Raw genomic sequence first — 15,258 nt, 5'->3', positions numbered from 1 at the left:
TAAAGCACAGATGAAAGTTCTGTTCTCCAGAGGGTATCCATTTCCCAAACAAACCAGTCTTTATCTTTAAAAACCTGCTCCAGTAACCCCTATCCTGGATCAGCCTCTTTAGGTATTCAGAAAGCATCACTGGGGCAGATTCTCCCACAAGTTTTATGTTATACAAATGGTACTTCTGTTAGAGAGCTTCAGACAGCCAGTGGTGCGTTATGTCCCTACCTTGTTTTGTTTTCATGAGTCTCATACCGCCTTTTCATAGCAGAGTCCTGTTTTGTTGTGTTTCTGGTTTTGTTTTTGTTTTTGTTTTCCTGGGCCTTGTCTGCTGTCATATATTGAAATGATAAAGCAGAAGTGACTCTTCTCACTAGACTCCTCCCATAGACCTGTCTACCTCTTCTGTGGGAGTGGGAGCAAAGGCAATATGTTCTTTTGTTTGAGGCAACAAAAATAAAAAGATTATTATTATTTATTTTTATTTTTTTTGATATCTTAGAACTGCAGTTGGCAGAGGATGATTGAATCCTGGATAGTAGCACCTAGAAACTGAATACTACATTCTAGGTCCTGGAAGTGTACACATTGCCAAATGACTTATGAAATGCCCACTCATTCTTTTTTTTTTTTTTTTTAAGATTTATTTATTCATGAAAGACACAGAGGAGAGAGAGGCAGTGCACAGGCAGAGGGAGAAGTAGGCTCCATGCAGGGAGCCTGATGTGGGACTCGATCCCAGGACTCTAGGATCACGCCCTGGGCCAAAGGCAGGTGCTAAACCACTGAGCCACCCAGGGATTCCCTCTTTTGTTTTTTTTTAATTATAAAAATAATACAATTGGCTCTTAAACAACGTGGGTTTGAAATGTGCAAGTCCATTTATATACAGAATTTTTTTTAAAGGTTTTATTTATTTATTCATGAGAGACACAGAGAGAGAGAGGCAGAGACATAAGCAGAGAGAGAAGCTGGTTCCATGCAGGAAGCCCAATGTGGGACTCCATCTGCAACTCCAGGATCACACCCTGGCGGAAGGCAGGTGCTCAACTGCTGAGCCACCCAAGTGTCCCACACAGAATGTTTTTTTAAGTTTATTTATTTTTAGTAATCTCTACACCCAACATGGGGCTCAAACTTACAACCCCAAGATAAAGAGTCAGACACTTTTCTGATTGACCCAGACAAATATGATAGAGTGTCGTAAATATACTTTCTTTTCCTTATGATTTTAAAACATTTTCTTCACAAAATTCTACTCTTTTTTTAAAAATTTTTATTTATTTATGATAGAGAGAGAGAGGCAGAGACATAGGCAGAGGGAGAAGCAGGCTCCATGCACCGGGAGCCCGACGTGGGATTCAATCCCGGGTCTCCAGGATCGCGCCCTGGGCCAAAGGCAGGCGCTAAACCGCTGCACCACCCAGGGATCCCACAAAATTCTACTCTTGAAACCAATATTACACTATGGTTTTTGTTTTTTTGCTTGTTTTTTTTTTTTTTTTTTTAAATGGGATCCACACTAGCATGGAGCCCAACATGGGTCTTGAACTCACAATCCTGAGATCAGGAATCGGAAACAACTGATTGAGCCACCCAGGCTCCCCTTCGCTATATATGTTAACTAACTGAAATTTAAATAAAAACTCAAAACAAAACAAAAAATAAAACATTTTCTTTTCTCTAGCATACTTTATTATAAGAATACAGTATAGAATACATATAACATACAAAATAGGTGTTTATTGACTGTTTATGTTATCAGTAAGGTTTCCAATCAACAGCAGGCTATTCATAGTTAAGTTGTGGGGGAGTCAGAAATAATTTTCAGATTTTCAACTGTGCTGGGGAGTCAGTGCCCCAACCCTCATGTTGTTCAAAGGGCAAGTGTACTTGCTTTTCATAAAACATTCAAGTGGTAAATACAGATATAGAAATAAAAGTGAGACTCTTCTTTTACCCTTCCCCCCCCATCTTTGTAAATACTTTCTGTATATTTTATTTTATTTTTTATATTTATTTATTTTTCATTAGGTAGGCTTCATACCCAATGTAGGGCTGAACTTACAACCCTTAGATCAAGAGTTACACTCTCTACCAACTGAGCCAGCAAGGCACCTCATTTTCTGTCTGTCTTTTTTTTTTTTTTTTAATATTTTTTTCTTTATTTACTTATGATAGTCACACAGAGAGAGAGAGAGAGAGAGAGAGAGGCAGAGACATAGGCAGAGGGAGAAGCAGGCTCCATGCACCGGGAGCCCGACGTGGGATTCGATCCCGGGTCTCCAGGATCGCGCCCTGGGCCAAAGGCAGGCGCCAAACTGCTGCGCCACCCAGGGATCCCTTCTGTCTGTCTTAAAACAACTAAATAGGGTTCTTTTTTTCCCCAGTGTAATTCTTCTGTGACTTGCTTTTTTTTTTTTTTTTTCCAAGCCAAACTGTATCCAGCTTTGTTAAAGATACTTTTCATAAACAATCATGGTATTTCAGGCAGGACATGAGCGGACGATCGTTAACAGTATACAACAACTTTCAAACTCCCTTCTTCAATGGACTACCAAAATCAGAAAGCCACTATAAAACCCAATGAAGTCTTCATGTGATACTCTGAACAGGGAAAGTTTAGAGTGAGGGTTGACAGTTCACATTTAGCATGTTGTTTAACAACTTTTCACAAGCCGACCCTGACTTTCAGGAAATGAAATGAAAATGGCAGAATTATCAATCTGAAGATCCACAAGCTAAAAAAAGGAACTCTTTTGAGGGATGCCATCTCAGTGGTGACACCGTAAAGTGCAGATTGCCTGACATACTGGGAACCATTTCATGGGATCAGGTTCCAACAGGTCTCTGGGTTTAAGGGAGTCAAGTCTATGTTGAAGACAGAAAGGAAGAAGAGGACATAAAAAAATGAATTTTAGTTTTTCCACACCACCAAGGTGGCTCATGTGTGTCAACATCAAGGAATCCCTCCTCCTGGGAGCCAAGAGGAAGTTTCTCAAAACTAGAAGAGGAAGGTGTTTTTCCTTCTTGTTATCAATCTAGCTTCGGAGATATTCTATTAGTGACATATGGCCTTCCCCCAAAACAACAGTGAAGTGTTCTGTGTGCTAACAACATAGCTTAAAAAAAAAGTAAAACAAAATTCTGCATTTTTATAAAACTTGATAAAAAATAGTATTTCAAACTGTACAGTCACCAGAAGTACACAGTTATCAAAAATGCACACACTTCACTTGGCATCTCCAGCACCTTCAGCTTTCTGTGCCTGGTCTGTTTTGGCATCTCCATTTTCTGCAGGGTTATTTCCATCCTTGCCACCATCGACTTTCCCCTTTTTCCCTTTGGGTACCTTCTCTCCCTTCTTTGCAGGGGCCTTTTTAGGCTTGGGCTCTGGCTTTGGAGGAGCAGGTTTAGCAGATAACCTTGCAGATCTTCTCTGCGGCTCATCCTTCACCTTGGCTTTATCTCCTTTAGCATCCCCTTCAGCCTTTCTCTTGGGCATGGTGGCAACGGCGGCGGGACGTAAGCGCTGGACACGGGGATGCGGCGGCACGCGGGCTTTGGCCGGTCCGGGGGTCGTTCTCGCCTCTTTTCTTCACACTGCTCCGTGACTTGCTTTTCCTTTTTTTTTTTTTTTTTTTTTTTTTGTGACTTGCTTTTCTAATTTGGCATCTTTCAGAGTCTATTTCATTCTCTTAAATATCTGCAGAACATTTTGTTGAATGGATGGACTATAATCATTCTTCTCCAGTAGATATTTTGGTGGTCTCTACTTCTTTGATTATTACAAATAATATTTCATTGAGCATCCTTATTCTTGTATCTTTATTTACAGGTATATTTCTATAGAATAAATTTCTAGAGATGGAACTGTTGGTTTGGGCTGTATATTTTATTTTTATACATGGAGGTAGCCGCTAGCAAATTGCCTTCTAAAGAAGCTATACCCATGATCCTTTCTATCAATACCGTATGAGAATCCCTATTTCTCCTCACCTTTGATGACAATAAAATTATCCTTAAATTTTTGCCACTCTAATAGTATTGTATGTGCATTGTTGTTTTAAAATAATCTCTCTACCCAGTGTGGGGCTTAAACTCAAAACCCCAAGATCAAAAGTCATAGGTTCCATTGACTGAGCCAACCAGGCACCCCTAATATTTTATTGTTTTAATTTGCACTTTTCTGCTTACTAATGAGATGGAATATTTTTGGTTTATTGGCCATAGATTTTAAAATTTTGTGTATCACTTATTTGCATATTATTTCCATTTTTCTATTGGATTGTTTGTTTTGATAGCTTTGTAGAAGCCCTTTTTAAAATATAGACACTAACCTTTGTCTTTTGAGATGTTTTAAATACTTTCTCCCAATCTTTATCTTCTAACATTAGGGTATCTTTTATACTAATAAAACATTTTTATGTGGTAAAATCCATCAGCCTTTATAGCTTCTATATTTTGTGCTTGCTGAGAGAAGTTGTCCCTACCCTAAGGTAATAAAGTACCTTAGTTGTCCTGTTTTTTTTTTTTTTTTTACCTTTACATCTTAATTGAACTGAACTTATTTTTGTGTATGATGTGAGGCAGAGATCTAACTTAACTTTTTTCAATTTGATTTTCAAAATGACTCTCACTCTTTGGTCTCAGTTTGTATGAATAGCCTATTTCATTTATGGAGGCAGATGGAGCACAAGGATAATGGAATGTCAAGGTCATAGGGCAAAATCTTGTAAGTATTGGGACTAAAATTATTTTTATTAGCTGATCTATGCCACTTTCCTTGGTTTCATCATTTAGCATTTTTACCATAAGCACTAGAAGTTTTTAAAAAATTGTTTTATTTCTGTGATGTTTATTTCAATGGAACTAAGTTCTATTAACAGGCAGATTAAGGTAGTTATGCATGTAGAAAGCCTTCCTAAAAAATAATTGACTTTTGATATTGAGAAATATCTATGCAAAACTGTTAATATTTAGATCAGTTGTGCTGAATTCTGGTATATGTATGAATAAGATTTAGTAGAGTATATAGCTTTAAACACTTTGTGTATATATATTGTTCCAATATTGTTGCTTTTTAATGAGGTTTATTAACTATTAGTATATCTAATATAATCATTTTTCTGAGGATATTTACTTTACAAGCTACTGTAACAAATCAGACAAGCTAAGTTTATTGCCATATAATTACTACATCAAACTCACACTGCATTAATCACATAATGTGTTCAACACAGGAGTAAATATAAAACTATAACCGCTTTTTAAAAAGTAGCATAAGTGGATACTTGTTCATAGATTGTGTTTGACTATGCTTTTTGAAAGCTCATTTTATATAAAATATTTCCATCCAAGACAGACTCTTGATTTGGTTTTATTTATGAGACCAGTGATGGTCTAGATGTCTGTAGGCAGATTATTTGTTGTAAATTATTTGCAGTTAAATACTGGTTTTGGTGTGTAGTTGACCTTTGAACAAGAGGCGCTGACTCTAACATAGTCAGAAATCTACATATAACTCTCGACTCCCCAAAAACTCAACTACTAATAGCCAACGGTTGACTGGAAGCCTTACTGATAATATAAACAGTCAATTGACACCTATTTTGTATGTTTATATATTCTATACTATATTCTTAAAAAAAAGTAGAGAAAAATGCTTTAAAATCATAAAGAAGAGAAAGTACATTTACAGCACTGTATTGTTCTTATTGAAAAAAAAATCTGCATTTAACTGGACCTGCACAGTTCAAACATGTGTTACTCAAGGGTCAACTGTATTCATCAGTTTAGCTTCTTTTTAATTTATTTTTTAAAATCTAATTTACAAACAAGTCTAAGCTTAAATTGACTCATATTCTCAAGAGGTATTTGCCTTTAACATACTACAGTGATTCCGTTTTTCTAGTAAGTCTTTGTTGATTGAATTTTTTGAATCTTTTGTTCATTTTATGAAAGTTCAGTATTAAAAACAAATTTCTCAAAGCAGGATCTCAAAGACATATTTGCACATCCATGTTCATTGCAGCAGTACTCATAACAACAATCTGAATGTCCATTGGCAGAGGAGTGGATAAAGAAAATGTGGTATATACATAACAAAGAAATATTATGAAGCCTTAAAAAAGAAGGAAATCCTGTCACATGCTATAATATTGATGAATCTGAACGGCATTATGTTAAGCAAAATAAGCCAATGACAAAGGACAAATACTGAATGATTCTACTCACATGAAGTATCTACTGTTAAAAAATCATAAAAGCAGAAAGTAGAAAAGTGAAGACTGCCAAGGACTGGGGGAAGGGAGGAGAGGGAATCAGTGTTCAATGTGTATAGAGTTTTAGTCTTACAAAATGAAAAAGTTCTAGAAATCTGTTGTAAAACAATGAGAAAGTACTAAACACTACTGAGATTTTATTTATTTATTCATGAGAGACAGAGAGAGAGAGAGAGAGAGAGAGGCAGAGACACAGGCAGAGGGAGAAGCAGGCTCCATGCAGGGAGCCCGACGTGGGACTCGATCCTGGGAATCCAGGATCTCGCCCTGGGCCGAAGACAGGCGCCAAACCACCAAGCCACGCAGGGATCCATCCCCTAAATGTACTTTAAATGCAAAATGCAGCCTGGATTTCAAAGACTTAGTACCCCCCCAAAAGTAAAATTAATCACTTGCATTAATTTTATGTTGAAATGACAATCTCTTATATATGTTGTATTAAAGGATACATATTAAATTTTTTTAACTCTCACTTTATAACACATCACATAGATAGTATCCCCCCCCCTTTTAAAAAGATTTTTATTTATTTATTCATGAAAGGCACAGAGAGAGAGAGAGGCAGAGACACAGGCAGAGGGAGAAGCAGGCTCCAAGCAGGGAGCCCAATGTAGGACTCGATCCCGGGACTCCAGGATCATGCCCTGGGCCGAAGGCGGTGCTAAACCGCTGAGCCACCCAGGGATCCCGACAGTATCCCCTTTTTAGGGATTGTTGGTAGAATTAATTATGTCAGTTCCTGTATTTCAACTCCCTGGGGGTGCCATATTTTTTTATTTCCCTTTTTTAAGGGAGAATCTGTTCAGAGCTTACATGGGAGACCTATATGGAAATCAAAGTGTTGAAGATGGCTTTATATTGATTCGGAGAGAAGAATGTAATTTATGGAGTCAACATTGCTCTTTTACTCTAGTGTGCTGTAATATGGCTTTGTGCTTGAGGTGCTAGTTTTTAAATGTCTTAAGTCTGGTATCTTGATTAAATTCTCTTCTTACTAATTACATTCTTCCCAACTTAAAATATCTAGTTATAAAATGCCCTTTTAATTTTTCTGAATTATTAATTATACAGACCTTTCATTAATTCTAGCAGCTTGTCTTTACCTTATTTTCATTTCTGTTCCTACTCTAATTCATTAACTTACAACTCTGTCTTCCTAAGATTCATCTTATACTGCAGTGCAACTTTTTAAAGTTTATTTTTCCCTAGCCTCTACACTGAGAATTCCTTTTTTTTTAAGATTTTATTTATTTTTTTCATGAAAACGCAGAGAGAGAAAGGCAGAGACATAGGCAGAGGGAGAAGCAGGCTCCAGGCAGGAGCCTGATGTGGGACTCAATCCTGAGACCCTGGATCATGGCCTGAGCCAGGGACAAGCTGAGCCACCCAGGCATCCCTACACTGAGAATTCCTTTTGTTAGCATATTCCTTGTTTCGTGTTTATCCACCAAATTTAACACTAAGTTCTTTTGCAATCATTCTTTTGGGTCCTTGCTTTTAAAAAATGGGAGCAGCGCTTGTAGTATTTCCTAAATAGATGCATACATGCACAAAGGAAAAAGAAAAAAGAAAGTATTTCCAAATCACTTGTTTTATAGATGATTATCTTCAAAACACAAACCTTGATATTTTGGCCATTGGAAAGAGGTGTTTTTATTTTAATATTTTCTGTATTCTACCATCAGTTTTTCACCATTTTTTCTTTAAAACATTGAAATATGTATATGTTGAAATAAACTTATTAAGAAGTACCAAAACGAACTCTGTGTAAACTCAGTCATTATTACATAGCAGTAAGCTGGACATCAGAATAATAGTTGGATTTCTATGTAATCTTCTTAGATTGTTTTTAAGAGAAAGGAAATGAGTTTTATTTTCAATTAATTGGTATTTTGAAAATGCCACAAAGAGGTTCAATAGATGATAGTTATGCTCATGGAATTTTTGCTGCTAGGAATTTTAGTATAACCATAAACATTTTGTACTAGGTCTTTGGGAAACTGCCTGTTGCTAATAAATTTTATAATTTGCATTGAAGTTACTGAAAAAAATTAATTCTCTGAACATCTTTGTTTCCCCCAAGAGTCTCAGAATCATACATAATAAGTTCTGAATTCTGTTTTATGAGGTTTTTCTTGGATGTCCAGGCTATGGATTAATTACAATAAGAGTAACTTCAGGAGCTTTGTATTTCATAGTTGAAAATGAAACAAACTGTGTGGGTGGCTACTACTTACAGGTTCAGTGGTTAATTATTTAGCTTATCTATTACTTATGGACAAAATAGCTGCCTTTATGGAAAAACATTATTTGAAAGGCAAGATGTATTTGTCCAGTTCCTTGAAAGTAGTGTTTTAAGAATTCTTTCTTGGAGATGTTATTATTGTCATGTAGTTGTAAAATGTTTTGAAATGTTTGAAATACTGATTATAATCAAAGAAATGTAAGTTCAGCCTCAAGGATCTCCAGGGGTATCATGAAGAGAAGCTAGTGCTTATTTCTCTAAAATGTTATGATCACTAGGTGGTGTGGAGACAAGTTCTGCCCTAAGCACTCTGCCTAGGTTCCTTGTTCTGCTGGGAATGTCTGTGCACTGAAGTTTAGGGTGAAGGAAAAGTGAAGAGTGTGGTAGAGAGGAGGCACACACGGTAGGCAGGTTAAGGCTTTTTGATAGATCTTCAGCTCTGCAAGGATAGAGACCTTTGTCAGCTTGGTCACTGCCAATGGGGCATAAAAAATATCAATAAATATATTATACTGTGAATGAAGATGTCTAACTGCTAAGAATCCCTGTTCTACACATCCACTTTGAAAATCTGAGGCGGAGTTATTAAAAATCCTAACCCCAGAATATTTTATTTTTTATTAGCAGAAGGAAAATGAATTGATAACATATCATGTTTGACTTTACATTCAATGCTTTCTTAAGTATATTCCAACAGACTTGATTTTGTCACTATTCTCCAAGCACCTTTACCTATAAGCCAGTTGATTATTGTTTATTTAGCAAAAGATGCTAAATAGATATATCCAAGTCTGAACTTTTTCTTTGCTTCTGAGGGCCTCCATTAAGTTGCCTTTAGCCTACCTATGCATATTTCTTCTATTGTTTAAAGGATCTTGAGGCACCTGGCTGGCTTAGTTGGTAGAGCATGTCACTCTTGATCTTGGGGTTATGAATTCAAGCCCCATGTTGTGTATAGAGCTTACTTTTTAAAAAGCCTAATTAATTATTTAGTTAATTAATTAAAGGATCTTTCTGCATCCATCCAGTAGCTCTCCATAAAGTGTTCCATGTGTGTTTCACTTCCTTCTCCACTATATGCCTTTGTGCAGGCAAAGAGACCCTCCTTCTTTCTGACCAGGAGTGAATCTAGGTTTTGTGAGAATGCTCTTTAAGAGCATTAATTTCAAATACAAGTTGTACAGAAGTGAACATTTATTTATTTATTTATTTATTTATTTATTTTTGAACATTTATTTATAATGAGGAAAGAAATACAAAAATGGTAACTTTTAAGAAATTGACAGATATAAAATTCAGAAAAATAGCAATAATATTTTTATTTGGTACTTAACACATCACTGTGAGACTTTTTCTCTACATTTTTTGGCTGTATAGTCTTTTTTTTAAATATTTTATTAATTTATTCATGAGAGATAGAGAGAGAGAGGCAGAGACATAGGCAGAGGGAGAAGCAGGCTCCCTGCAGGAAGCCCAATGTGGGATTCGATCCCAGGACCTTGGGATCATTCCCTGAACCGAAGGTAGATGATCAACCACTGAGCCACCCAGGTGCCCCTTGGCTGTATAGTCTTTGTTGCCCTTTCATATTATAATTCTGTGATATTTTCTAAAAAGAGAATAGAAAGATTATTCATTGTTTGTTACAATGTTACAACATGGGTGACCAGAATATGGTTTTTCATATTGACAGATTAGCAAAGTTCCTTTCAGCCTCACAACTTGTTATTAGTAACATTATATAAATTTTAAAGATTGTTATCAACTTTGGGGAAAATCTCTATCAAGTATCCTTTATATTGCAAGCTTGATTTTTTTTCTTGTACGTTGACTACCGTGAAATACTCTTTGAATTGACACATTTATATCATGGTATGATCTGGCCCTGCACACTTCTATCATGATTCAGAGGAAGTTGGCCCAGTAACATCTTTGTATACAAGGGTAGTTAACAATAACTCGGCCATACACAGAAATGACTGAGAACCATGTGCATATTTTCTACTAAGCCCAAAATGAATATATCACCAATTTAAATTTCTTTTTTACAGATCCCTAAAGTGCCTGCAGCCACTCTAACTCTACTGACTGGGAATCATGATGGGGAAAAGTTGAGAAGGAAAGAGGCTGTGGTTTTTATCATATGGGTTAAGAGTGATGAAAATACCTTGTCTTTGCACACATTATAAAAATAATTGGTCATTTAGAACAAAGTTGGAGTAGTCACACTTCCTAATTTCAAAATATATTACAAGGCTACAGTAATCAAAACAGTGCAATACTGGCATAAAGACAGGCAAAAAGATCAATGGAATAAAATAGAAAGGCAGAAGTAAATACTTACATATATGGTTAAGTCATCTTTGACAAGGGTGCCAAGACCACTGAATGAGGAATGAAGGAGAATCTTTTCAACAAGTGGTGTTGGAATACTGGCTACCCAGTTGGAAAAGAATTAAGATAGCCCCTTGTCTCACACCGTATATAAAAATAAATTCAAAATGAATTAAAGACCTAAGCTTTAAGACCTAAAACTATAAAACTCTTTGAAGAAAACACAGGAGGAAAGCTTCCTGACATTGGACCTGGCAGGGATTTCTTGGGTATGACACCGAAAGTACAGGGAAAAATAGAACAGTTAGACTACATCAAATTTTTAAAACTTTGTCCATCAAAGATACAATCCATAGAATGAAAAAGCAACCTGCAGAATGGGAGAAAGTACCTGCAAGTCATATATCTGATAGAAGTTAGTATCCAGAATATGTAGAAAACTGCAACTCAAGAATAAAAAATCAGATAACCTGATTAAAAAATAGGCAAAGGGCTTGAATAGACATTTTTCTCCGAGGATACATAAATGGCAAGTAAACATATGAAAAGACACTTACCATCACTAATCATCAAAGAAATGCAAATCAAAACCAGAATAAGATGCCATTTCACATACATGAGGATGTCTACTATAAAAAAAAAAAAAACCCACAAAACAAAACTCTTAAAACATCAAAAACAGAAAGTGTCAAGTGTTGACAAAGATGTGGAGAAATTGAAACCTTTGCATACTGTTGGTGGGATTATAAACTGATGTAACTGCTATGGAAGACAGTATTGAGATTTCTCAAAAAATTAAAAATAGAACTACCACATGATCTAGCAATCCCCCTTCTGGATATGTATCCAAAAAGAATTTAAATGTTTGCATACACATCTTCATAGAAGCGCTTATCACAGTAGCCAGGAGGCAGACGCAACCCAAGTGTCTATCAGCGGATGAATGGATAAACAAAAGGTGTTATATACATACAGTGGAGTATTGGCCATGAAAAAGAAGGAAATCCTGTCACATACTACAACATGGATGAACTTCAAGAATATTATGTTAAGTGAAATGTCAGTCATAGAAAGACAAATACTAGATGATCCCACTTAAATGAGGTATCTAAAGTAGTCAAATCTATATGAATAGAAAATAAAATGGTGATTACCAGGGATGGGAAGGGGGAGAGGAAAAAGGGAAGTTGTTTAATGGGTATAGAATTTCAGATTGGCAAGATAAAATAGCTCTAGAGATCTGGAGATCTGTTTCACAACAATGTGAGTACACTTAACACTACTGGACTGTACAACTGGTTAAGATGATAAATTTTATGTGTATTTTACCAGAAGAAGAGGAGGAGGAGGGGGAGGAAGGGGAAGGGGAAGGAAAAGGAGGAGAAGGAGACGGAGACGGAGAAGGAGAAGGAGAAGGAGAAGGAGAAACACATTGCAAAAATATATATATATAGAAAAACCAGAAAGGGAGATCATTTGGGCACAGTGCCAGGATCCCCTCCTAGGGCTTTGGGAGAGCCCCATGAAAGTGAGGGCTCCTAAAGCTTCAGCTTCCTTAGCTTCATACTAAAGCATCTGTTTTGACCATTCCAGTCCTTTCCTTCCTTTGAAGTCCAGCTCCACTGATCTGTAGTGTCTCTTTTCTAACTCCTCTACCTCTTAGGCTGGAACCATACAGTTAATAATGTATCTTATACTTTTTTGTTGATTATCCTGTGTACATGTTTATATTCTTCCAATTAGAGATTTTTAAGTGTTGTCTTCTTTTGCATCCTTTAAATACTTACGTTCGTGCTATTCATCCATTTATTCCTTTGCTTATTTGTTTGGTCCTTCATCCAGCAAACATTAATTGAATTCCTCCTATGTACTAGATCCAGAAGTAAAAGCCACATAATCTGCCATTAAAAAGCTCATAAGATTAGAAGGGAAGTTATGAAGTAAATGGGTGATAACAGTAATAGGGCATGAAGGTGCTACCAAAGAGGTCTGTACGGGGAGCCAGGAAGCACAGCGGACACCAGACTCAAACTGGAGTATCGAGAAATTCTTCCTCTAAATGCAAATTAGATTTCTGAGGTTTGGTTCTAAGGAATTTGAGAATTTTTTTAATGTTCCCTAAAATTAGATTTGCTAGCATTCTAATTTCTAAATGTAATAAGAGTATAAATGCAAACATTCTCTTTTCCAGCTAGAATCCAAATATTGGGATTCTAGTTGTGTTGGAGACTCCAATGTAGCTTTGGCTACTATTTCGACCTTCTCATTTTGTTGGGGTTAAGAATCCTGAAAAACTTAGCTTCTACATTTATATTGTTTCTAGTCAGCCTTCATCTTTGCCAGCATTTAATAGTACTGGAAGTTGTTAAGCTTAGAAGAGTCTTTACCTTTCTCATGTTCTCTCCATGGTAAACTCCTACTCATTCTTTAGACTCTGTTCAAAATCTCATCCCCTGTGAAATATTTTGTGACTCTCCCAGCAGTTAGGCATAACTGTCTTCTATTTCTGTTATTTAATTATGGCACTTACCATGCTATTTTCTTTGTGGGGGGCGGGGAGGTGGGTATAGGGGAAGGAGAGAAAGATTCTTAAGCTGGCTCTATGCCTGATGTGGAGTCCAACATGGTGCTCGAACTCATGACCCTGAGATCATGATCTGAGCTGAAATCATGAGTTGGACGCTTAACCAACTGAGCCATCCAGGCGCCTCTACCATGCTATATTTTAATTATGGATTTGCATGACTCTGTCCTTGAGGGTGTTAAAAATCATCTTTGTGTCCCCGAGGGCCTGGTTCTAGCACAGTATGTAATACATGGTGGATGCTTTAAATTTTTTACAAAAATAAAAAAGGTTCCTGACAGTATGAATAAATGGTGAGTCTAAAATTTGGAGTCCTGGGGATCCCTGGGTGGCTTAGCGGTTTGGCACCTGCCTTTGGCCCAGGGTGTGATCCTGGAGTCCCGGGATCGAGTCCCGCATCGGGCTCCCGGCATGGAGCCTGCTTCTTCCTCTGCCTGTGTCTCTGCCTCTCTCTCTCTCTGTGTGTCTATCATAAATAAATAAATAAATCTTTAAAAAAAATAAAATTAAATTTGGAGTCCTATTTTGGAAAGAGTTGATTGGCCTTACTATATTTCATGGTCACAGATTTCATTCTTAACAACAACCATTTGCCTTATAATAGAATCTCTTGTACCTTCTAAATCTCTTCTGTACTTTTCTCCACCTCTCTTACCTCCACCTGGTCCCTTCTTCACCTACACGGCCACAACTGCCTTCTAATTTGTCTCTCTGCTTCTGCTCTTAGTCCTTTATAGTGTATTCTCCATGTATGAACTAGGATGAACTTTTGAAAATACAAATCTGATCCTGTCTCTCCTAAAGTGGTGATAAGACCTCTGTGGGTCCTTGAAATGCATCCTTCGGGAGGTTTGGGGGACTTTGCCCCACTTTACAGGAAACTTATTAAGAGGCACCCACATCTCATATTAAACATGTGGTTTCATTTATTTTTGCTATCCCATGTTTAAAGAATATTAATAATTTTGCTACTGAAGTTCTCCTACTACAAATAACTGACTTAATTTATAATTACCTAAAGTTTTTTAGCAGCATTTTTAGAAATTTTTGTAAAGAGAGAATTGTTTTCAAATGTAACAAAAATTGTATAAATCTTAAATTTAACAGTGAATGAAATTCCTGGACCTACAGCACCTGGGTGGCTCAGTTAGTTAAGCTTCAGACTCTATTTCGGCTTAGGTCTTAATCTCAGGATCGTGAGATCGGCCCGGGGTTGGGCTCCATGCTGGGCGTGGAGACTTCTTAAAAAGGAAAAAAAAAAGAAATTCCTAGGTGGTTATATTTTGAGGACATTTAAGCATTTATTAATTTTTATGATTCTAATTTTTTGTATTTTTGACTTGTAAATATATTTTTTCAGGTCCTAAATATTTTTCTAGGCCCCCGACAAGCTGGTAGACCCTAGTCATTTTTTTTTTAATTTTTATTTATTTATGATAGTCACAGAGAGAGAGAGAGAGAGAGAGAGGCAGAGACACAGGCAGAGGGAGAAGCAGGCTCCATGCACCGGGAGCCCGACGTGGGATTCGATCCCGGGTCTCCAGGATCACGCCCTGGGCCAAAGGCAGGCGCCAAACTGCTGCGCCACCCAGGGATCCCCGACCCTAGTCATTAAGTGGAGTATAAGTAATGGATAAAATAGTGCCATTCAGTCTCCTTTAAAATTCTGTGACTTTCCACTATTCTTGAAAGAAAATCTTTACTGTGGCCTGCAAGACCCAGTGTGATCTATTCCCTTAAGACCCGGTGTGATCTAACCCCTCCTACCTCCTGAGGATCACCTGCTCACATGCCCTAGGCTTCTGATCATTCCTCTTGTT

At 37.0% G+C, this 15,258-nt stretch overlaps 2 protein-coding genes across 8 annotated transcripts in view; one reads left to right on the top strand and one right to left on the bottom strand.

The window, feature by feature from the left end:
* Window positions 1-15,258, top strand: part of TNRC6B (trinucleotide repeat containing adaptor 6B) — a 243,814-nt gene that overhangs the window by 99,672 nt on the left and 128,884 nt on the right. The window lies entirely within an intron of this gene.
* On the bottom strand, window positions 3,127-3,594 carry LOC112667476 (non-histone chromosomal protein HMG-17-like). Its single transcript, XM_035696546.2, has one exon. It carries the CDS (start codon window positions 3,494-3,496, stop codon window positions 3,224-3,226), a length of 273 nt encoding a protein of 90 aa, XP_035552439.1. The 5' UTR covers window positions 3,497-3,594; the 3' UTR covers window positions 3,127-3,223.

This window comes from Canis lupus, chromosome 10, assembly GCF_003254725.2.
Source record: "Canis lupus dingo isolate Sandy chromosome 10, ASM325472v2, whole genome shotgun sequence".
NCBI lineage: Eukaryota > Metazoa > Chordata > Mammalia > Carnivora > Canidae > Canis > Canis lupus.
The sequence above is the reverse complement of the archived record's forward strand: the minus strand, read 5'-3'. Positions and strand labels throughout refer to the sequence as shown.

What these genes read in the sequence shown, in the direction of transcription:
- LOC112667476 (XM_035696546.2), bottom strand. Translation starts at nt 3,496, where the DNA reads ATGCCCAAGAGAAAGGCTGAAGGGGATGCTAAAGGAGATAAAGCCAAG.